The sequence below is a fragment of the Bufo bufo genome, chromosome 1 (genome assembly GCF_905171765.1).
Source record: "Bufo bufo chromosome 1, aBufBuf1.1, whole genome shotgun sequence".
Lineage (NCBI taxonomy): Eukaryota > Metazoa > Chordata > Amphibia > Anura > Bufonidae > Bufo > Bufo bufo.
In genome coordinates, this window is record NC_053389.1 from 79,405,972 (window position 1) to 79,431,617 (window position 25,646).

At 42.9% G+C, this 25,646-nt stretch overlaps 1 protein-coding gene across 1 annotated transcript in view; it reads left to right on the top strand.

The window, feature by feature from the left end:
* Positions 1-18,597, top strand: part of LOC120996556 (beta,beta-carotene 9',10'-oxygenase-like) — a 48,708-nt gene extending 30,111 nt beyond the window's left edge. Inside the window, exons 5-11 of the mRNA XM_040426547.1 lie at positions 3,860-3,988; positions 6,023-6,183; positions 7,392-7,559; positions 13,131-13,259; positions 13,966-14,145; positions 16,094-16,204; positions 18,234-18,597. Of these exons, the coding sequence (XP_040282481.1) occupies positions 3,860-3,988; positions 6,023-6,183; positions 7,392-7,559; positions 13,131-13,259; positions 13,966-14,145; positions 16,094-16,204; positions 18,234-18,353 (998 nt within the window). The 3' untranslated portion in view covers positions 18,354-18,597. The remainder of the gene's footprint in view (positions 1-3,859; positions 3,989-6,022; positions 6,184-7,391; positions 7,560-13,130; positions 13,260-13,965; positions 14,146-16,093; positions 16,205-18,233) is intronic.
* The last annotated feature ends 7,049 nt before the right edge of the window (positions 18,598-25,646 follow it).

The window sequence follows — 25,646 nt, forward strand, 5'->3', positions numbered from 1 at the left end:
AAAAAAGTGTCACACATGTGGTATCGCCGTATTCAGGAGAAGTTGGGCAATGTGGGGTGTTTTTTTACATATACTCATGCTGGGTGAGAGAAATATCTCGGCAAAAGACAACTTTTCCCATTTTTTATACAAAGTTGGCATTTGACCAAGATATTTATCTCACCCAGCATGGGTATATGTAAAATGACACCCCAAAACACATTGCCCAACTTCTCCTGAGTACGGCGATACCACATGTGTGACACTTTTTTGCAGCCTAAATGCTCAAAGGGGCCCACATTCATTTTATGAGGGCATTTTTAGACATTTGGATCCCAGACTTCTTCTCACGCTTTAGGGCCCCTAGAATGCCAGGGCAGTATAAATACCCCACATGTGACCCCATTTTGGAAAGAAGACACCCCAAGGTATTCCGTGAGGGGCATGGCGAGTTCATCGAAATTTTTTTTTTTGGCACAAGTTAGCGGAAATTGATTTTTTTTTTTTTTCTCACAAAGTCTCCCTTTCCGCTAACTTGGGACAAAAATTTCAATCTTTCATGGACTCAATAGGCCCCTCACGGAATACCTTGGGGTGTCTTCTTTCCGAAATGGGGTCACATGTGGGGTATTTATACTGCCCTGGCATTCTAGGGTCCCTAAAGCGTGAGAAGAAGTCTGGAATATAAATGTCTAAAAATTTTTACGCATTTGGATTCCATGAGGGGTATGGTGAGTTCATGTGAGATTTTATTTTTTGACACAAGTTAGTGGAATATGAGACTTTGTAAGAAAAAAAATAATAATTTCCGCTAACTTGGGCCAAAAAAATGTCTGAATGGAGCCTTACAGGGGGGTGATCAATGACAGGGGGGTGATCAATGACAGGGGGGTGATCAGGGAGTCTATATGGGGTGATCACCTCCGTCATTGATCACTCCCCTGTAAGGCTCCATTCAGACGTCCGTATGATTTTTACGGATCCGATCCATCGATCAGTGGATCCGTAAAATTCATACGAACCTCTGAATGGAGCCTTACAGGGGGGTGATCAATGACAGGGGGGTAATCAATGACAGGGGGGTGATCAGGGAGTCTATATAGGGTGATCAGGGGTGATCAAGGGTGAATAAGGGGTTAATAAGTGACAGGGGGGAGGGGTGTAGTGTAGTGTAGTGGTGCTTGGTGCAACATATTACTGAGCTACCTGTGTCCTCTGGTGGTCGATCCAAACAAAGGGGACCACCAGAGGACCAGGTAGCAGGTATATTAGACGCTGTTATCAAAACAGCGTCTAATATACCTGTTAGGGGTTAAAAAAATCACATCTCCAGCCTGCCAGCGAACGATCGCCGCTGGCAGGCTGGAGATCCACTCGCTTACCTTCCGTTCCTGTGAACGCGCGCGCCTGTGTGCGCGCGTTCACAGGAAATCTCGGCCATCGCGAGAGGACGCGTATATGCGTCCACCCAGAAGAGCAGGGCCGCCGCCAGAACGCAATCCTGCGTACGGCGGTCCTGAGGAGGTTAATAAGTGACAGGGGGGGGGTGTAGTGTAGTGGTGTTTGGTGCTACTTTACTGAGCTGCCTGTGTCTTCTGGTGGTCGATCCAAACAAAAGGGACCACCAGAGGACCAGGTATCAGGTATATTAGACGCTGTTAGGGGTTAAAAAAATCACATCTCCAGCCTGCCAGCGAACGATCGCCTCTGGCAGGCTGGAGATCCACTCGCTTGCCTTCCGATCCTGTGAACGCGCGCGCCTGTGTGCGCGCGTTCACAGGAAGTCTCGCGAGATGACGCATATATGCGTGACTGTGCGCAGGGCTGCCGCCTCCGGAACGCGATCCTGCGTTAGGCGGTCCGGAGGCGGTTAATATGGACTCCTGACTTTACATAGAAAGTCAATGCGGGACGGATCCGTTTGCAATTGCACCATATTGTGTCAACGTCAAACGGATCCGTCCCCATTGACTTGCATTGTAAGTCTGGACGGATCCGTTTGGCTCCGCACGGCCAGGCGGACACCAAAACGCTGCAAGCTGCGTTCGGGTGTCCGCCTGCTGAGCGGAACGGAGGCCAAACTGTGCCAAACTGATGCACTCTGAGCGGATCCGCATCCACTCAGAATGCATTGGGGCTGTACGGATCCGTTCGGGGCCGCTTGTGAGTACCTTCAAACGGAACTCGCAAGCGGAACCCCGAACGCAAGTGTGAAAGTAGCCTGACCAGTTGTCTTCAGAAATCACCTAATTAATAGAATCCACCTGTGTGTAATTTACTCTCATTATAACTCCAGCTGTTCTGTGAAGGCCTCAGAGGTTTGTTAGTAAACATTAGTAGAGAACACACTCTCTCTTTCTGATTTCCGTCATTCATAGCGTTTTGTATTTAGGCCAAAAGTTTAACTTTGGTCTCATCTGACCAAAGCACCTTCTTCAAAATGTTGTGTGTTGTTGTTTTTTTATATCAAATCGTTTTTATTAGTCTTTTAACACAGTATAAAGCAAGATCTGGTTTAGTCTTCCAGGACTTACCATCCAATTCGCCCATTGTTTCTGGAATTTTTTTAGTGCTCCTCTTTTCAGGTAGATTCCCCTTTCCAACCGAATTAGATGGTTTACAGCCCCTATCAGTTCTTGCTTGTTTGGACCAACTGATTGAATCCAATATTTCACAACCAGTTTCCTTGAACAATACAAAGTTTTCACTATCGCCAACCTACACCCCTCCGTTACTGCTAGATCCTGAGTGTGGCCCAGAACACCAACCACTGGGTTCCTAGGAATTGTAATATTATACACGGTATCTACCATATTGAACACTTCCGACCAGTAGGTACGCAATTCTCTGCAAGACCACATCATATGTATAAGATCTGCCTCTGAACAGTTCTTCCACATGTTTGCTGTGTCCCCTACATGGCTTATTGCAAACTGCAAATGGGACTTCTTATGGCTTGCTTTCAAAATTGGCTTTCTTCTTGTCACTCTTCCATAAAGGCCAGGGTGCACATCTCCTTGAACACACCATTTCCACCAGGAAACATGGTGGTGGCCGCCTCATGCTGTGGGGATGCATTTGTTCAGCAGGGACAGGGAAGCTGGTCAGAGTTGATGGGAAGATGGATGGAACGAAATACAAGGCAATCCTGGAGGAAAACCTGTTAGAGGCTGCAAAAGACTTGAGACTTGAGTCCAGACCTAAATCCCATTGAGAATCTGTGGCAAGACTGGAAAATTGTTGTTTACAGATGCTCTCCATCCAATCTGTCAGAGCTTAAGCTATTTTGTAAAGGGGAATAGGGGAAAATTTCAGCCTCTAGATCTGCAAAGCTGGTACCGACATACAGTACCCCAAAAGACTTGTAGCTGTAATTTTCAGAGAAAGGTGTTTCTACAAAGTGTTGGCTGAATACTTATCTGCTTACCCTGCTGTTCCGTTCCAGCACTCTGGGATCCAGATTGCTTTCACTGCACTTCTGGTGCCTGCATGTAAACCGCCTGCATGGATGGTGTCACTTGTGCACCGATGACTGGCCTCGGCAATGACGTGTCACCAAAAGACATGTCACTTTTGGGTCACGTGCCATTTGGGAGCTGTCACTGCTGAGAACCGTTATTGGCTACATTGGTGCACATGACCCCGTATTTGCTGGAAGTGCAGAGAAGACCGTCTGGGTCCTACAACTGTATGCAAGTTGCAGGGCGCCGATAGGTATAATTCCCTTCATAGTTTGGCGGGGGGAGTCAATATGAGGGATCGTTAGGGGTTTGATCCATTTCGATACTTCACCATCTCTAATGACAAGAGTTAGGTATTAAATGTCACCATGAAATCTCTGTAAAGAAATGATTTTCCCTCAACGTTTGTTTCTGTACAGGAACGCGTTATAACATTATCAGGGTTCCACCTCAGAAGTCAAGCGCAGGGGAGACTCTAGAAGGAGCTCAAGTTGTTTGTTCCATCGAACCAGCGGAGAAAATAAAATTTGCTTACTATCACAGCTTTGGTAAGAAAGTCCATGACAAACACATAGAGTGCTAGAATGTGAACAGAGTACTCTACTAAAGGTTACGTTTTGTTGGTGATTTAAATGGCGTTTATAACTTTTTTATGCCTATAACGTATCCTCTGGATAGGTCATCAGTATATGATCGGTGGGGGACCAGCTTACTCTAGGCCAGTGTGACCTCACGTGTCCCAGGCACAGCTCATTCCCATTCAAGTGAATAAGGCTAAGCTGCAAGACCAAACAGCCACTATGCAATGTACTGCGCAGTGCTTGGTAAGCTGTGAGGAGGCAGTGGTGCTCAGCTGATTGGTGTGGTTTATGGGTGTCGGACCCCTGCCAATCAGATACCGATGACCTAACCAGAACAGATTGATATATAACTTTGAGTCCAATGGGTGGTCACTACTCAGTGATTGACAGCTATCTCTGTATACATTGTCATATAGGAAAGGCCTTGAATCACTGATTAGGACCACACACTAGACTCATAAGCATAAACAGAGCATCAATTTAAAAGGGTTCTCTGAGATTTTCATATTAATGGCCTTTCCTCAGGATAGTTCATCAGTATCTTAACGACGTAGGTCTGACTCCCTGCACCCCTTCCTATTAGCTGTCTGAAGAGGCTACGGTGCTCCATTGAGCACTGCGGTGCCATCCTAGACCACTGACATCAGCCACATGGCCTAGGTGCAGCTCAGATCCATTCAAGTGATCGTTTAGCATTGAACATGAAAATTGACATTTTAAAATGGGCTGTACATCCTCATATACTCTAGGGGGCACTGTTGTGCACCTGCATAAAATCTGATCGGGGCAGTGTCACTGTGGGGAGTGGGAGAAAACTCCCCACTGAACACCGAAGGTAAACTGGAATAAAAACTACGCCTGGACACCGGGGAAAGGGAGCAGGGCACCTCCTAATGCCCCCCTCATCCTAGCCCTGACTCCTATCCATATGAGCGGACCTAGATGGTAGGACGGCTCATACACTGGAACCTCGGACCCCGAGTCGCCCTGTTAATCCCTGGAAAATATGTCAGGAACTAGAGCCAACCTGTTCTCCAAGATACAGATGAACAGGAATCTCCCACCGGCCTAGATGCAAAGAAAGGGGAAGACAGTGAAAAGCAATTGGATCGGCAGGTAAGAACCAGGAAGGAAACCGGAAGGAAAACCAACACACCAGTAACTGCCTGGACCCCTATGCAGACAGGGTACATGGCGGCCCCAGGCAGAGCTGCTCACTGACTTGTTGTTTCCCCTCTGGGGAACCCAGGAGCCCTCTCACCGAAGGCACAGACAGACAGGGGAGTGTCTAGCATCCATGCAGGTCCGTACACACCAAAACAGACCAGACATGGAACAACAACTAGACATACAACACAAACCTTGACCATAAACCACACCATACATAGAAACGGGTAAGGTGGGATGACATTGATGTCTCACTAGGGGGCCCTCAATAACTGGGCAGATGGAATACCCAGGACAGGAGCATAGCTCCAGCACTAACAGAGGCTGGAGGACAACGCAACCTAAGGCTACCCGCCACAGGCAATATAAGCACCTAGTGACCACACCCATGCAGGTAACCCAGTTAACCCCACAAGCACCAGACAGGGAAGGGAAACAAACCTTAAAGGAGAAGTGTACACACATGCTGCATAAACTACACATTGCCCCAGGCAACCAGCATGCATGGCAAACGTGTCACGGCAAACAACACAGAGACCGAGACACAGCCGTGACAGGCAGCTATTCTCTGCACATCTCTTCACAGTGGAGTTCAGTTCTGAGCACTAAGGTCAACAATATTTGGTACAATGTGTGTTTTTTTTTTCCCCCATCATTCTCAGTAAGTCCTTGCATCTTGTGTGCATGCTACCAAAGTGAATCATACTATGCATTTTGCTCATTTAGAAGTTGATACGAACGGTATCCAAATTTTTTATTTTTACTTGAAAATGGATACGTCTGATTTTTGAAAACTCCCACCTGTGTAGCCTGTACATTTTCTTTTTTTCGTAGGCATGAGTGAGAATTACGTGGTGTTTGTGGAACAACCTGTGAAGATAAACTTATTGAAGCTATTGCTTTGTAAGATACGAGGAAAGGCATTCTTGAACAGCATAAGCTGGGACCCTGAGCTCAACACTGTATTCCATGTTATTAATAAACACACCGGAAAGGTATGTCCTGCACATCCAGAGCCCTTCCATCTAAAGATTAGGAAACCACAAAGTGTAAAACATTAAAGTACAAAAATTGTAATATACTACATTAAATATGGGCCCCCAAAGTGTGTTTCCACTTTTGATGCACCTTTTTGTTATTTTATTATTTTTTTTGTTAGACGTATTCTCCACCAATAAGCAGATAACAGGGTGCTTCAGTTAGGACCCCTGACAATCTACTATAGTATGCTGGGGAACCTGGCAGCAAAAATTTAAAGAGGTTGTCTGGGATTTTTAATATTGAACTCTAAGAATAGCTCATAAATACCGTATCTGATCGAAAGGGGTCTGACTCCCAGCGCCCCCCACCGATCATCTGTTTGAAGAGGCCAGAAGTCACGACCCCTCCTTGACCAGTGATATCACGTTTATCAGTCTCATGGCCAAAGCACATCAGTCCCATTCAAGTAAAAGGGCCTGGACTGCAATACCAGGTACACCCACTATACAGTGCTGTGCTTGGTATGCTATGAGGAGGGTGCAGCACTCACAGGAGTGCTGCAGCCTCCTCAAGCAACTGATCGGCGGGGGTACTGGGAGTCTGCCCCCCCCCCCCCCATCACCAATCGGATATTGATGACCTGTCCTCAGAATAGGTAATCAATAATAAACAGTAAGACACGTTTAAAAGTGTTTTTTGACCTTTTCTGGTGAATTGTTGGAGACACAAAACGGGAGTGTTCTACGATAAGGAGAGCAAAGGTCTATATACAGTTCTTGCATCGGGGTCCTCAGGCCTCTGGATGCATTACAGCTTAGTTAAGCAGTCCTCAAGGATGTAACTACATGACTGCTTTGGGACCCAATAATGTTACGCTGTTCAAGGAGCTTCCTACATGCGGGCCAGTTCTGTTTCTGGAAAAGATGAGGGATTGAATGCTGTAGCAAAAGAAGACAACTGTGTGTCCAGGTGAAGGAGGGTAGTGGCAGTTGATAATGGTATACAAAGCAACAAATGTAGAGAGGTAAGTCTCATACACATGACTTATTATGGGTCTGTGTCAGTTCCAGTGCTACAGGTAATGTTATTCTGTAGAAGTTCACTGTTTTTGCTTGCAGTACTCCCGCAGATGAATTAGATCTTTTATTTACTGTATTGTTTATTTACAGCACTCGTATAGTTGTAGCTGCAACTTACGTATGTTTTTTAATGTCTTGTTTAGAAACATTCTGCGACTTTCCACACTAAGGCTTTTGCGACATTTCATCAGATCAATGCCTTTGAGGATCAGGGCTGCATTGTTCTAGACCTCTGTTGCATGGATGATGGAGGAGCTCTGGACCATTTTAATCTGCTGAATCTGCGCAAATCTGGAGAGGAATTGAATGAGGTAAAACTAGAGTAAATTGACACTTGGTGCATTCTAACTATACAGGATACTATGGCGAGAAGTAGGGCTGCAGCTAACGATTATTTGAATAATCGATTAGTTATCGATAATTTCATCGATTAATCGGGGGGGAAAAGCCAAAATGACAAAAAAAGGGGTTTATATGATTTTACTTGAAAATATTGTGTTCAAAGGCCATATTTAAACAAATTTAGGAGTTACATAATTATAAAAATTTTGCGTTCCAATGTAAAAAAGACATCTCCACATTGTCAGGGCTGAGGCTAGCTATCTTCTTACACGCTATGTTGCCTGTAGCAGAGAAGAGGCGTTCCGATGGTGTGGATGTACTTGAGATAGACAAGTATGATCTTGCAAGTTTAACTTTTATGGGGGATCTGTGGATGACACACTTTTATGGGGGATCTGTGGATGACACACTTTTATGGGGGATCTGTGGATGACACACTTTTATGGCGGATCTGTGGATGACACACTTTTATGGCGGATCTGTGGATGACACACTTTTATGGCGGATCTGTGGATGACACACTTTTATGGCGGATCTGTGGATGACACACTTTTATGGCGGATCTGTGGATGACACCCTTTTATGGGGGATCTGTGGATGACACCCTTTTATGGGGGATCTGTGGATGACACACTTTTATGGGGGATCTGTGGATGACACCCTTTTATGGGGGATCTGTGGATGACACACTTTTATGGGGGATCTGTGGATGACACCCTTTTATGGGGGATCTGTGGATGACACACTTTTATGGGGGATCTGTGGATGACACCCTTTTATGGGGGATCTGTGGGTGGCACTGCTATGGGGGAGGGGGATCTGTGGATGACACTATATAGCATCTTATGCTATGTGTCATCCACAGATCTCCCCCATAACAGTGTCTCCCGAGTCCCAATACACCGCCCCCCGCCGCTTACAGCAATATCTAAAGAGTATTCCTTAACCGTTACCCTGCAGTAATTTTTACTTAAACTTCAGCACTATGAATTGATCTTTAATACCTTACAAAATCAAATACAATGAAGCTCCGGTAACAGGCAGAGCGGGCGGCGGCGTAACCTCACTCACTGACGCGCCTGCTCCGCCCACTTTATGAATGACGCAGGCGGAGCAGACGCGTCACATGAGTAAGTGACGTTACGCTGCCGCCCGCTCTGCCAGTTACTGGAGCTTCATTGTAAGGTAAAATAAAGATGCGCTGATTTAAAGTAAACTGCCCGCATAGCAACAAATCGGCGATTATTCGATAACTGGATTCGTCGACAACGAATCCAGTTATCGAATATTATCGATAGTCGATTAATCTTGCAGCCCTAGCGAGAAGGCAGTTAATATTATTTGTGGTCATATTCAGAGCTGTAGCGTTTCATTCCTGGAGTCAGTCAGTAGAAATGTACCAACTCCAGCTTCAATAGATATATTAAACCCTTTCCTATAAACCTAAATGCCCTGTAATGGTTAGTGATTTCGGAGCCACTGTGTAAACCAGACACTGGTGCGGTGTACCGAGGAAGGCAAAACCATAATCGGGGACAGGCTGAGTTCAGGGCAGGTGAAGATCGGGTAAATCAGTAAAATAAGTCTCAGGTCAGGGCAAGCAACAATGGCTCAATACTGTAATCAGGTCAGGAGGGACAGCAGAAGATCAGAGTCAGGAAACAGGTAGAGATCAGTACTTGGGCAGACAAACAGAACAGCACATGTTTGCAAGGAACTAGCAAGCTAGAAAACCTGCTGCTCGAACATCTCTTCCTAAAGAAATGCGCCTTAACTTGGTCCATTGGTCTAACAGTGTGCTGGCCTCTTAAGAGGCGGGAAGCGCGTGTGTCCTACAGGATAGAGGAAGAGGCCTGGCAGTGGCCTCCAGCAGGGGACACAAAACTCCCGGAACAGTAGTGGAGATGGACCTCCGCCATGACATGCCCTTAGTACATTTCCATATTAACAAACCCCTTTCGTAATGTGCATAATTTTATAATATTATGCAGTTGTAGGGTTATATAATTGCCTGTATCCCATGTCTCTAATCCAGGAAGTGTCCTTTCAATCAAATTTTCATCCTGCTGATACTGTTCCTTACATGTCCGAGTCTACAAAGCTGTATGCTTTACTTGCCTGAGCAATGATTTCCCTGCCTGGTGCTTGCTATGACATGTTTTCCTGTCCCTGAGCTGTACTTCTCTTATTACAAATGCTCATCTGTGTCCAGGGACCTTTTTTTGCTCCAGTGACTTAAATGGAGCCCGTTCACAGGACCTCAGCAGAAAAAAAAAAACGGCTACAGGAAGAACGATAGGGGTATCTTTCTAATTTCCTGTCCCACTGCACATATATGCCAAGTCCTCATCCAATGGCTTCAGCATCAGGTGATGCATAGCAAGAGGCAATATAATTCTTTGCTGTGTAGCCTGCCATACATCTGCTAGGGATTCCCTCAAGAAAAGGAGTCCCAGCAATCTTTCTTGAGTAGTTCTCAGTGGTGGGACTGCTACTGTCTCCCCTGCACCCTTTGGCAGAGCCACAATCCTGCTGTTTGGCTTCAATGTGAAAGTCCTCTTTCTGTCTCCAGTGTTGTCTCTTTTGGGTACAGCCACACATTTAGACTTCTTGATGCAGTTTTGGATGTCATAACCAGGATTGAATTTGAAAAGCGAGAAGTTGAATGTTCCGTTAATACTTTTCTCTCCTATCACTATCCACTCCCGATTTTGGCTTCAAAAACATCATCAGGAGATAGAGAAGAGCTAAGCGAGTTTCATTAAGTAGAGTTCTTCACCAATGAGGGTCTGTCCCTACTTCTGAAAACCCTTCCCCTGCCGCTTAACAAGGATAGACTTCTCACCCGGCCCTGACAATCTTGAACATGGGCCGCTGTTCCCAAGTAGCAGCGCAAGAGGCTCTGCCTCCAGAGTGGCGACTGTGCATGCGCCCCTACACTTCCGTTTTGGGTGGTTGGAGTCAAGAGTGTGCAGGAATAGAGGAGTCAAAGTTGGTTTCACTTATGAACAACACAGCTCAGGTCATTCTTGGTAAAATGAGAAAGCTGAGTAGCATTTTATGTGAGAAAGCTAGCTGCCTAGGTAGACCTCTGTCACTGTGGCAGATATGGAAGATACAATAATGGTGTGCATAGAGCTAGCAATATCTTACAACACATATAGCATACACTGTGGCAGATATGGAAGATACAATAATGGTGTGCATAGAGCTAGCAATATCTTACAACACATATAGCATACACTGTGGCGGATATGGAAGATACAATAATGGTGTGCATAGAGCTAGCAATATCTTACAACACATATAGCATACAAAAAAAATCAATAAATGTAAAACATTCAATATCTACACAGCCACAGAAAAATGTCCCTGCAGGTTAGACAGTCCAGCTGAAAAGTAGAGGCACTAAATATTATTTATAGATTTATAGGTCTTTAACCCCTTCAGGAACGGGCCATTTTCCTTTTTCTTTTTTTTTTCTTTTTTTTTTTGTAAATACTCCATGTTTTTCAAACCAGCACCAGAGGGGGGGGAAACCTTTTTGTGGGATAATTCCTGAAAGTACACTTTAAATACAGTTAATTAACTGTTTACGTTGTAAAGTAATGTACTACTGTAATATGCTGTGGAGAAAAATCCTGACAAAAGATCCGCATGGTATCTGCCCTGTGTGAACACACCGAGAAGAGGGTCACAGAAAAAGTAACATATCATTAGGATGTACAGTCCCTTTTTCATTTTTTACTCCCTGCCTTCCCAAAGCCATAACTTTTTACTTATTTTTGTATTTACCTAGCCATATGAGGGCTTGTTTTTTGCAAATTCAAAATAAGGTGGAATTATGAAAATAATAAAATAAACAATTTGCCACAGTTATTTGGGTTTTGTTTTTACACCATTTTCTATGTGGTAAAACAGACCTGTTGCATTCATTCACTGGGTCAGTATGCTTACAGCTAGGCTTGAGCAAATCAATCTTCGGATTATAGATCTGAAGTCCATTCATTCAAAATCTTTGTTGTGAATGCTGTTTATGAACTGCATTAAAATATATTGGCTCCGTGGAGCCAAACTTAGTCTCGCCCAAAGTTGCATGAGACTTCGGTGAATTACTACTGTATTCATATCTATGTTTTTTAAAAACTGTTTAAAATAGGAATCCGAAGTGGCCTTTGGTACTGGTTGGTACCAAAGCCAACTTCGAATTCCTGTTTTAAAATAGTATGGGCGTTTTCTCATACAGCGATGCCTATGATGTTTATTTTTTAAATTGTTTTATGTATTTTAATGTTGGTGAAAGGGGGATTGTTGTGTGTTTTTTTTTTTTTTGTTTGTTTTTTTTTTACACTTTTTAATAGTTCCCATAGGGAACCTGAACATGCAATCATTAGATTGCTTCTCTCATAGCCCCTAACACTTGGAGTCTATGAGAATTTCACTGTGTACCTATGGAGCTCTGCCACAGTCTTTACAAGAACACAGCTGCGGCAGCCTCAGACCATTCAGGAGGACCGAGGCTGCCACACACACTATCCGGCTTCTCCCAATCTCCGCATGCTCCTGGTTTTTGAGGTCCCAGAATTTATGGTCAAATGTGACATCTGAGGGGTTAGGTTTGTGCAATCTACGTTACCGTCAGTCACATACATTAGCCCCTAGTCTCTGCTGTTTAAAACAGCTGGCACCCGGCGGCTATGGCACCCACTCGCAAGCACAGCAGGCACCATATTTAAATACCCGAACTCTGGCATAAGTTTATCGGGAAGTTGTGTATCTCAATTTACGAGAGCTGAAGGAACAATTAATGTGATAATTTACTCTCTGGAAGGGGCACCGCTATCATCGAGCATCAGAATCCCTGTACGGACTCTACAAATATGTGAGCTGAACTAACTTTTTTCTAAAGTGCCCACAGAATAGGCAGACAGTGTTTGACAGGTGGGCATCTGAACCCCTGGGATCCTTGCCGTTCACCAGAATGAAGGGACCCAGCACTCAGATGAGGTAATGGACTCAGCTGCAGTAAAAGGCACATGGGTCTATGCGGACAGCCACTATTTAGGTCCCACGCAAGGTAGAACGGAATCGGCACTACTGTACCAGGTTGGCCCAATAGCACAGCTATCATACCTATGTATCCCGCGATAGTATTCTCCTGCAGCAATCACCATACACTTTTAGATCCTTTTTCGACTTGGGTAAAAAACACAACATGGCTGGAAGCAGAGAATTGTGGGAACATACGAGGCGAAAGACATTTTGCGCTATCCTCGCATCAACCTGGTCCCTTTTTTTGGATGCAGTCTTAAATATTCCAATAGCCTTTTAGACATCATGTGCATAATGTCCTCATGATTGCAAAACAATGGAGGACATTTATTAGGACCATATGTCACCGCGCAAAAAGGAGGCCAGGATGAGGCGTAAAGAGTTCCAGTTATGTTGTGACTTTTTTTTATTTTATTATATTTTTTCAATAAAAGATGACGACTTGTTAGGTAGAAGTGTTTTGGACGTAACATTTTTCTGTCTTGTAGTTTCGCAAACAGATAGCAAAGTCTTACCCACGTAGATTTGTCCTCCCTCTGGACAGCAGCATTAAGGATGTGGCCACCCAGCCTTTAAGCTACTCAAGTGCTACCGCCGCTATGAAAGGCGATGGGAAGGTAGGTAACTCATCCAATATGCTTTACTAATATAAAATGTACTTTCTGTTGAGGTTTGTTTTGTAACATTTTAAATGATGGATATTAGAAGATACTAAAACAATAAAAGAAAGTACATTTTTATATATTTTTGCATTGCACCAGAACAAATATGGATAAAGACGAGAATATTTATTTAGGCTCTATTCACATTAGCATTGTGGGTTCCAGTCATAAAAAACCATAGCATTCTGCTGGATCCGTGCTGTGATGGACACCACCGGCACCTGACAGACCCCATTTTGAATTTGCGTGCAGCGCTATTTCCCATGTCAAATTTGACAGAATCTGCAGTGGAGCCTCTGACTCAGATGTGAACAGAGACTAAACTTGGTGGAAAGGAAAAGCGGGGCAGTTGTCCATTAGTCACCAGTCAGCCTCTGAAAAATGAGTGCTGGGATCTGACTGGTGTCAGCTGCTTCATGTTCATGTTTTTCCCATTATCCATGGCATCGTAAATGAAATGAACAGAACTGCTTCCGTGGAAAATCATTTGATACGTGTTTGATGTAAACAGGGAAAGAGCCTTCTCCCGCCCTCCTGAATCCAGTGTCGTTTTTGGCGCTGAGAAGGGAATACATTGAGATATAACTTGGTGAATGCTGCTAGTTCTTTACTTATTGATGGGTTCTGATTGCCTGATGGAAGTTATTGTGGTTTCTTTTAGATATGGTGCACATACGAAGACCTCTATGACCACACTCTGGGCTCCAGTGGATTTGAATTCCCCCAGATTAATTATGCAAAATATAATGCAAAAAAATACAGATTCTTCTACGGCTGTGGCTTCCAGGACATTATGGGGGATTCTTTAGTTAAAATAGATGTGGAGACAAAGCAAGCAAAGGTAAAAAAGAGACGAATGTACAGCACCACATGGACAGCCATTCATTTTGCAATCTGCAGATACAAGCCCTGTAAGGACTGTATTGAAATGGGTGAAATCCGCACCACATATTCAGTAAAATAACATACCGTAGCTTTATATTTATTATTATTATTATATCCGTCATGTATGCCTTATTTGTGCCAGACGTTACTGGGGTGCATCTTTCCATCTCCTTTTATATTTTATGTAGGTGGTTTCCTGCACATACACAGACCAGACAACACTGAAGAAAACCACACCACTAATCATTAAAAAAAAAACATTTACAACCTTTATTAGTTATTTCATTAACATCATTGCATTAAAAATACTCAAGAAGGTTTATCATGATATTATATGGACCACAAACGTAACAGCCATGGCGGGTCACCAAACTCTGAGGACTGCAATACCTGAGGAGTATACAGTTATGCAAATCACCCAACATTAAGGGCTCATGCACACGGCCGTGGCCGTATAGCGGCCTGCATACAGCGGATCAGCAATACACGGGCACCGGCTGTGTGCACCCCGCATCACGGATGCGGACCCATTCACTTGAATGGGTCCGCAATCCGGGAGATGTGGTGCAGAACGGAAGCATGGATCGGAAGCACTACGGAGTGTACATCTGCACCGCAAAAAAATAGAACATGTTCTATTTTTTTTTACGGTGCGGACGAATCACAGACCCATTCAAGTTGAATGGGTCTTGATCCGTCCTGGCCGCCGCACGAATGTTGCCTGTGCATTGGGGACCGCAAATTGCGGTCCCCAATGCACGGAACGGCCGCACAACGGCTGTTTATGAGCCCTAAGAAGTCGCATGCGACTAACATGGGTTGTGATAAGATAGGAGTACACAGAAAGGTACATCAGTCCCTATAATGCCATAACATTGATGTGTCCATGGACAGTGCTACACAATAATTCCACATTCATGAACTTCAAAAGAATAGGAACAGAATACAAAGGATTCTTTGTATTCTGTTCCTATTCTTTTGCAGCTCATGAATGTGGAATTATTGTGTAGCACTGTCCATGGACACATCAATGTTATGGCATTATAGGATCACACGGTAAGGTACATCAGTCCCTATCGGCATCACAAGCCATGTTAGTCGCATGCGACTTCTTAATGTTGGGTGATTTGCATAACTGTATACTCCTCAGGTATTGCAGTCCTCAGTGTTTGGTGACCCGCCATGGCTGTTACGTTTGTGGTCCATATATTATCATGATAAACCTTCTTGAGTATTTTTAATGCAATGATGTTAATGAAATAACTAATAAGGGTCCATTCACACGTCCGCAAAATGGGTACGCATCGGGTGCAGACTTGAATGTGCTGTCCGGATCCGTGCTTCCGTTTCCGCCAAAAAATAGAACATGTCCTATTCTTGTCCGCAATTGCGGACAAGATTAGGCATTTTCTATTATAGTGCAGGCAATGTGCGGTCCTCAAATTGCGGAATGCACATTGCCAGTGTCTGTGTTTTGCGGATCCGCAGAACACTTACGGACATGTGAATGGACCCTAAAGGTTGTGTGTATTTATTAATGATTAGTATTGTGGTTTTCTTCAGTGTTAGGATTTACTGCCACACACTGGGTTTATAACTATTTGTATATCGGTTTGATTATTGGTGTACTAACATGCACAGACCAGCTACATAGCAACTCCCAGTGATCACAAGGATAATGTTTTCACCATCACTTTTAGGCCGAATGCACACGGCCGTGAGCGGTCCGTGGTAACACTGCCTGGATTCCGGCTGCGAGCAGGAGCGCACGGCGTCACTGGTTGCTATGACGCCGTGCGCTTCATGCCGCCGCTGTACTACAGTAATACACTTGTGCGTGTGCATTCGGCCTTACGGTGTACTCAAGCAATTATTAACTTTTTTTTTTCTATTGAATATTGTAGATCTGGAAGGAGGATGGGTATTTTCCTTCAGAGCCGATATTTGTGCCTCATCCAAATTTTGTTGGGGAGGATGATGGCGTCATCCTTTCAGCTGTTATTACACCAGATCAGGTATGAGACTGATATTCTCTGACATTAACCATATAAAAAAGTTCATTATAGGGCTCAATTTGACCAAATGTAAAGCCAGTACTGTGTCTAGACTGCAAGGTGTGAACGATGTGTGAACCAGAGCTAATGGTTTTAGCACTGCTTTCTATTGGCCTACTGATGGTACGTAGTCACAAATGGACAGTCCCTTTTAAAATGCAAGGTTCATTGGTGATCATCTGTAGTACTGCACAATACCTATACTGATGAATGACTGACCATGTAATTCTTGGCCATGCCAAGTCCACCAAAGCTGGACACGTTTTTCCAGGCACTCTAGCTGCTTGATGCCATTCATATACTTTCTCCACACTTCATTCCATTTTTGCTTTCCACTGTCTCTCTCCACCCCGGTCTTACCTCAGGCTTTGAGAGAAGAAAGTTGCCTGTTGGGTAATACTCTTGCCAAGGTGGCCGTATAACACCTGAGGAGTCTCATACACTGGTTTTATTAATTAAACTAGGATCAGTGCTTGAGACGCCTTGGGCTGTATACAGAGGGGAACTAGCTGTAATCTTTGTCATTTATCATCATCACGTTTTTGCTTTTACATTTTCTTTTTACTCTGGCCAGTGTAGAAATAAAAATGTCCTCTTTGGTTCCAGGATACTGTTAAATGTACAAGATCCTTTAGCTGTTAATGAATCTTGTGTGGGTTGCGTGTCACTTAAGGCTGTCTCATTCTGACTAGGATATGGAGCGGTGGCCATACACATTAGACAGAAGTAGGTTAAAGATTGAACAATCGTCTCACCAATGCAGCCATTACAGTTCTTTGAAACTGGCCGTAGATGTTCAGTGAAACTGGGAGATGGGAAAACAATCTTTCTGGGACCATTCTTTGACAAAAAGATTATTCTTGAGCCAAGGATCATCAGGAAAAAAAAAAAATTCAAATAAAGCTGACTTTTTTTTTCAGACGTTATCTGTCATTGGCCAATTGCTGGTAGCATAGGAGCCGCAGTTCATGACCAGTTTTTATAAAAAAATAAAAAAGACGGAAAGTGTATGTGGAAGGTGTAATTCAGACTGATGCAAGAATTGAATGCACTCCTTAATTGTAATAATGTATAATACCAAAAAATGCCGCAAAAAAAAACACATAGCCAGCCTCACAGTACCAGTCAGCTTGATAAGGACATTGTTTCTGTGTCTGGGTGCTGAGACCTCAACTGACCTGTACAACGAAGGGGTAGAAATGCTCTGCTGAGTGATGTGCCCCTTCTGCTCCTGTCGCCATATATGAACTCTTCATAGTGCCATGTACTGCCCATACCTAGCTAACCTCGCTTCTTCAAGATGAGGAGAAAACTGCTGACCAATGCCAAGGTGCACAGGGCTCAATAAGCATTTCTGCTGCTTCCTTCCATTGAGATAGTTGGTTTGCAGCACCTGGATCCCCACCAATCAAAACTAGAAATGTCTATGACGCATACACTTTATATGCTTTAAAGGCGTCTCCTGGAACCTAAACATTAATGGATTGTCCTCAGGATAGGCCATCAATGTTTGATGGGTGAGGTGATGACCCCTAGTACACCACCTTGTCAGTAAAGCTTTCTGTACTGTCTGCACGGCCTCCTCACGCTGTGCATGCGCTAGTGTCTCTTGCACTGTGGTTTTCAAAGGAGGGGGCTGATGGAGTGGGGGTTACATGCGCCTCCATCAGTGGACATATTAAGATTGAGAGCGCTGTGCATAAGGCCTTAGTGACAATGGGGCAACACTTCTAATGAGGAGATCGGTGCTGAACTCATAATACATTTATAATGGTAAATTGCATTCATGGCTATTAGTTGAAATACTGTTCGTATCAAGCAGCCCACCCCAATACCCTGTGCAGTTATGCTCATTTACAGCCCAGGACACCTCTACGGTACCTCCCATTTGTCCTTGTTTCATACTCTTTTGGTCAGTGTGGGTGGTCATATGTTCATGATGTTATAAGCTGGGGCGAGTAACTAAAATTCTATCCCTTTTTTATTTTAGAATAAAAATATCTTCCTTCTAATTTTGGACGCCAAAGATTTTACCGAACTCGCCCGAGCTGAAGTGCCTGTACAGATTCCATATGGGTTTCATGGTGTCTTTGTGCCTCAAAGGACCTAGATATATATAGGATTAAGCAATATTGAAGAATGCCTTACACCGGACAATACTCTGATCACTGCAGCCATTCGTTCTAAATACTGTGAATAAATATATAAAAATCAAGGGGTGCTATTGTAATCATACAGATTGTAATCCATGAGATCCACAGATTGAGAGCCCCTCAGGACTAGGCTAGTTTAATTTTTTGTGTTGTGTTGTTTGTTTGTTTTTTACAGCATAATCAGCATTAAAAAAAAAAAAACACCTACAGATATTAGCTGTAGGTCTGTGGAAATTATGAAAAGCAGTATAAACGTGGGTTTCTTGTTTTTTATTGTTTTTTTTTTGTATTTTTCTAGTGGTGTTTACTTGCAATATGGTTTTTTGGGTACATGACATTTTTTTCGAAATTGCAGCATGTTTTGACTATGGCATTTTTCCTGGAGTTTTAATGCAATACATATTAATTTGTTTTTGAAAAATGCATCTGTTTTGTTGTGTTTTTGTTTATTTTTTACTATGACTTTTTTGAGAGATCTAAAGGGTAAGTGACATCAGATGGGGTACATATTTTCCTGTTTAAAAATAAATGGTGTGCAGAAAAAGCTACAAAAAGTGCATGTACTGTTGGGCAGATGAACCTTGTGAATGGCATAATACATATAGGCACTGTAGTGGGTGCATTAAGGCTGGGTTCACACTTGAGCGTTTTACAGCGCGTTCAAACGCGCTGTAAAACGCTCAACACATGAAAACCAATGCTTCCCTATGGCCCTGGTTCTCACTTGAGCGTTTTACAGCGCGTTTGAACGCGCTGAAAAACGCCCTACGCTCAAACAAGTTCTTGAGCTTCTTTGGGGCATTTTGACGCGCGTTTGTGGCCATAGGACACTGCAGTCAATCACACAAACGCGCGTTTACTATTGCAAAAAACGTGCATAAAAATGCGTGACAAAAACGCGCGTTAAACGCGCATATAAAATACGCTCAGGTCTGAATCCAGCCTTAGAGTTGAGCGAATTTCATGTTATGAAATTCGTTCACGCTTCTTTTGGTTGTAAAAGCAGAATTGCGTTATGGATTCTGTTACCACGGACCATAACGCAATTCTATGACGGAATGTCTTTAGCAGCATTCTGTTGTTCAATCCGTCATAATAGAAGTCTATGGCCTGCATAACTGATCTGTCCCATTTGCGTTATGCAGGAGAGGAATCCATAACGCAATTCTGCTTTTACCACAAAACGAAGTGTGAACTAATTTCAAAATATGAAATTTTCTTATCTCTAGGTGCATTATATGTACTGGCACTACATGGGCCTTATAATACAAGGGTCAATCATAACTACAGGGGGCATTGCAGCGGGGCTTTATAAATGCCCCAGTGGGCTCTATAGTGGAGCCTTATAGAATGGCCTTATTACTACTGGAAGTTCTAAAGGTGTGCCTTAAAAAAGGGCCGTGTTACTGCTGAGGGCATTATAGGGTTCACTTACTTCTGCTAGGGCCCTCTGGCATTATAAATACTGTGGGGGACATTATTACTGTATTTACATTATTATTACAATGTTGGAGCACCAGGAGGCAGAGGATGATGAAAAGGTGAGGAACCTAAAATGCTTGTGTGGAAAACTCTGCAGAGAGGTCTGACCTACGAATGGAGATGAGGAAAGAGTGTCTACATGAGAGGAGACATCACTAAATGTAATGGGTATGTAGGGCTGTATTACCCTGTATGTTTTGTAGAGTTGTATATAATGCCTATCCACATATCTCTAACAGTAAGGCTGGGGGAAGGGGTTTAAATGAAGAATTTGGTGGGGGGGGGGGGCTTTTTAATTTTTGCCTCAGACAACAGAAAGGCTGGGTGCACCTTTTGGGGCAGGGAGGTTCCGAAGAGAATAGATACCAAGAGTAGGTCTAGCTATCCTATAGGAAGAGATGATGGACTCGCAAAATAGCAAGAAACACATGTTCCAGATATTATAAGGTAACAGAAGGGAGGATGGACAGTTGACTGTATGAAGGAAGTGTTAAAAAGAAGAAAGATACCTGAGACTGAATGCTTAGACCAGGCATCCTCAAACTGCGGCCCTCCAGCTGTTGCAAAACTACAACTCCCAGCATGCCCGAACAGCCTACAGGTATCAGCCTACAGCAGGGCATTGTGGGAGTTGTAGTTTTACAACAGCTGGAGGGCCGCAGTTTGAGGATGCCTGGCTTAGACCCTAATAGGTGGCAAGAGTTTGTGGGCAAGGAAAGAAAGTGGATAGTGAAGAAGGGAGAGAAGGTAAAGGCATGGCTAGAGATGTCAGAAGACATACTGAACAGTAAGGGCAAAAGGAAATGGAATGTATGTGGCTCAGCCACTGACTTTCCAGTTTCCTACTGCACAACTACCTTTGGCTGATACTATGACTCAACCACCAATGAGCCAGAATAATCCATTTTGGGAGACAACCAGCTCAATTCATCTCCCACTGCTAGAGCAAAAGACAAGAGAAGGATAGGAAGGTTGTATCTGTGGGAACTACTGTACAACCCACCTGATAAGGGAATTGGCTCAGTATGTTAGACCATTCGGAGTTTGGGACCTATCCTGTTTATGTCCCCAACATTCAGAGAATGCAAGACCCAAGTCCTCAGGTTTAGACACCAGTGCATTGGAGATCATATTCAACCATATGGCTGATATATATGAGCGTCCCCAAGTCTAGAATTTAGCTACTTAATCTGTACAGAAAATGTCACACTCGCTGGAAGTGAACCTTTGCTCCTCCTTTGCTGAACAACATCTGCAAAAGGGCCTCATGCAGTGTCTGACTGTACAAGAATTAAATCCCACCTCTTCCAAGGTGTCCCTGCTAGCTGTCCCACTATACTATCACAGGGGGAGGGCAACATCTTCATCCACATTTAATGAAGCTATCACTCAACTTCTATCAGGATGGAGCCCTAAACATACCTCCAACCACCCATGTGGATGATCTCTTACTTTGTGCACAAGACAGAGCAATATGTCTAGAGGAATCAGTGAGTCTTCTCACATTTCTTGTTCACGCAGGCAGTAAAGTATCAAAGAACAAGACTCCTTTTGCTATAACACATTATCTTTCTAGGACACTATTTCTCAGAAAACAAAAAATCTGACACACAATAAGAGGAAGGCAATCCAAGATGTCATTCTTCCACCACAGTCAGAGATTTCAGGGACTTTCTAGGCCTAGTAGGTTATTGCCAAGAATGGATATCAGGGGCATAAACCCTTCTGCAACCCCTTTTTGATGCCATCTATATCCAGATCCAACGGCTTGAAACCAGGAGACTGGGTGACTGGGAAAAGGCACATTAGGAATGCTCTTAAACCTTGCCTTCAAGGTCCCTTCCAAGTCCAACTGACCACACCAGTGTCTGTGAAGCTAGAGGGAAAGTATAGTGGATACAAGCTTCACACTGCAAGAGGTTTTTGAAAAAGCCTAACCAACCATAAAATCCAAATTCTTACTCCTGTGTTCTTCCTTTTGTATTTTGACATGCATCCTTACTAAAGTAAGAATAAATTACATCCTTGGGGGGGAATTGAGATAATACGTTCTTCAAATATCAAGCAATTTGACTATTTAGCTGTCCCCATTACAGAAGATGAGCTACTTACACTTGACTGGTGGAATTTAACATTGTACAGTTATAATGGATGGACAGATGTTGGTGTTCCTCTTCCGATAGTGTGGCATATTATTCATCCGTGGTGAGTAGTAAATATCACTAAAAGGCAAAATCCAAAAACAATGGTTTACAGACAGGATCCCAGTGAGATGAAAAAGAGTCAAAGTGACAACATTTAAACTAGGAGAGATTACTAGTAAGAAACTGAAGATCAGTTTCCAGAAGGCCCCAGATAACAAAGGTTGGAGCATGCCATATTCGCGATACTTCTTGGGCCGATACAGTATATGCATCACACAGCTTGGAGATGGACAATAAATTTGACTAAAGGAGACAATGTCACCTGTACCCAGATTGGAGCTATTCCAGATCCTGGGATTAACTATAATCAAGGTGATATCTCCATATGTTGGCTAAGAAGATATCGCAGTCCCATGAGAAATATAACTAGTGAATCCTGGTGCATTTTCTGTAGTACGCGAATACTTGTAGAACTCGGGGACATAGTAGCAGACCATAGAAGTATAGTAACTGTTTTGAGTTACCACATAATAGCTACAGTATATCGTCTGTGGCCATGCATACAAATTTATTCCGGTGAGGATAGTAGGTACAATTCTCTTAGCTAGACTCCCACCAGTGACATGGGTATGGGAACATAGGGAATTCCCAATCAGAAACATCCCAAAGCATATGCTATGCGAAGAGATGTTAAAAGGCAGGGGGAGCTAAACCAATGATCCATGAACCTTTGAAAGAAAAATTTGGATTTTCATTAACATTAGTTGAGTTGTCTGTTAAGAACACACATAATATAGAGAAATTGGCTGAATTGTTTGCTAATGTTGCAGATTATATTTTAGTTGCTCTTAATCATCACTGTTTACACTGGTTCCTCAAGATACAATGGCCTCTGGATACAATATTTTCAACTTACAATGGTTTTTCCTAGGCAATTGTATGTTGACACTAGACTCAACATACAATGCCTCAGATTCAGATCAAACCAATCAATATGGCTATTTCTCTGGTAAAACACCTGTATTGGTTGTCTGGTAGCTCTTCTTTACAGTGCAGTGTGGTACTATATCTGTTGTACTGCCTTCTGTCTATGTTAGGGTGAGCTGCTCTTTTGGACGTAAGGTGAGGGATGCTGCATATTATTTTTCTGGTGCACTGTATACTATACAGGAACCCGTAAAGAAGCTCATTTTCTCATTATAGAAAGTTATTTACAGCTTCCATCTATTCCTGACTGGTATATGTAATGACTTGTCTTATCTGCTTATTTTTCTTAAATCTTCACTTTCTCTTATCATGAGATCACATTTGGGTCTTTGGAACCAATTACTAGTTTTCCATAGAGTTATGGACTCAAGTTACAGTGGTTTCAACTTGCATTGGAACCAATACATCCTGTAACTTCAGGGACTACTATATTGATATTACTATTTATTGCTTTGCTGATTTATTTGCTTAATAGATATATGCTTTGTGAGTTACTTACAGAAATACCTCAAATGATGATGTTCATGTTAACTTTTCAAAGCCAGCAGCTGTCTTCATTTATAGAAGGACAGACCCCCAACACGTAGTTTAAACAGATGGCAAAAACGTGATGTAAACCCACCCTTACCTGTACCAAATGCAGACCAATTACCACCACTACGCAGAACGGTGGTTGGAGATGCCCAGCATGTGATAAATGGAACGCTGATATATTGGATGTCTGCATCAATTGTGGAACCCCTCATCACTATCCAACCAGTAGTAGGGAGAACAAGAGACAATGGAAACAGGACAAGAGTCCAGAGGTATCAGAGCCCCACCTTCAGGATCATCAGGATAGAATATCATATGGAATAGGGTCAAGATTAGGAGCAGGTAGAATGTTTTAAGAGTTGGACAAAAGGAAAGGAATTGTTAATGAGTTTCCAAACTGCTCATGCACATTCTAGTATGACAGGATGCAGGTGGGATGAGATGCAGTTAAGAGTTAAAATAACTATTAGGCTTTGCAGTATAACCAGTAACTAATTTATATGATATCCATGTGCCCTGTCTAAGTGTGTGGCATGAAGTCACCTTGGCTGTGGGCAAGATGGCAGCCACACGAGAAACTAGTTGTATTAATTCTCATGACCAAATATGTAAATAACGTGTTCTTTGTACCCTCCTCTTGGCTAAGTTTCCTTCTGGATGATATTTTTATGTGTTCTCGGTGTCTGCCTAAACATGATGCACTTTCTTTGAGAATATGGCCTTGCTTTGTATGTACCCCTTGTAGTTGAGTTTATTATCATTATGAATGCATAGCAGAGTGCCCTGGGTAAAAGAACTATGAAAACCTGTATAACCTCGTATGTACAGTATTTCTACTAATGTATGCCTATTTTAGTTAAAGGGTTTTTTGAGATGTTAATACTGATGACCTATCCTCTGATCGGTGGGGGTTTGACACCCGGGATCACCGCCGATCAGCACGTTCATTGGTCTCGTGGTTTAGGAGCAGCTCAGCCCCATTGAACCGATGAGATTTTATCCATAGGATAGGTCATTAGTATTAAAATATCAGAAAAACCCTTTTAACTCTTATTTTCTATTTTACATTATGATTGGTGTTACATCAAGTGGTGCTTTAACATATTCTCCAAACTTTTAGAACTATGAATAAAGGGATTTTGCTGCTTCTAGCTGGACTCCATAGTACTCTGTCTTGTGTGCTTTTGTCCCCCGGCCCATGAATTCCTAGACCATCGACAACTTCTCCTGTATAGAAATTACCCTTACTGAAATTGCTCTAATTACTGAACTTGCCTGAGATGAAGTGCCTGTACAAATTCCATATGGGTTTCATGGTATCTTTGTGTCTCAAAGGACCTAGATATAGGATTAAACAAGACTTGAAGAATGCCTTATACCGGACAATACTTGGACAATAATAAATTTTATACTAATCATGTGGTGCTATTGTACTCATACAGACTGTAATCCATGAGACCTGCAGACTGAGAGCTCCTCAGCAATCGGATACTTTCACTTCATTTTTCAATAGACAATAGTCAATAGACAAAGAAGGTTGGTAAATGCTATCATAAAACATAATTTTTAATGATGTGATTAAAATAGATGCAAAAAGACAGTACAAAATAGTACAATGATGTAAAAATGTAATTATTGGCCTCAATGGTGTTAGGTGCTCTTTTGATAACCAGGAGACACAAACCTACAGACACCATAAAAACATTTGAACAGGGTACTTGGCGCCACCCAACCAGCGTAAATATAAAAAAGAACCATATGTTCCTATCGCAATCAGCATGTACACAGGGCGTCCTCACTCTGGCAGGGCCTGTAGGAGGTCAAGAATATGCAAGGATTAATGGACCATTTACTGACCCTAATAAGCCCTATCAGTGATTGCTGCACTGGCCCTGATAAGCCTAGCCATTGGTAACTCATCCTGAAGAGGGCAAACCCATCCGGACCCTGACAATTAACAAGCCCTATTAGATTCGGCAAATATTAAAAATTATTCCCAATATTCATATTATATTCATCACTGAGAAAAAGCTACCATTAGATATATTGCTAAACCAAGAAAATAAATTTTGTAGCCATAATCTTCCCATAAAATTACACTTT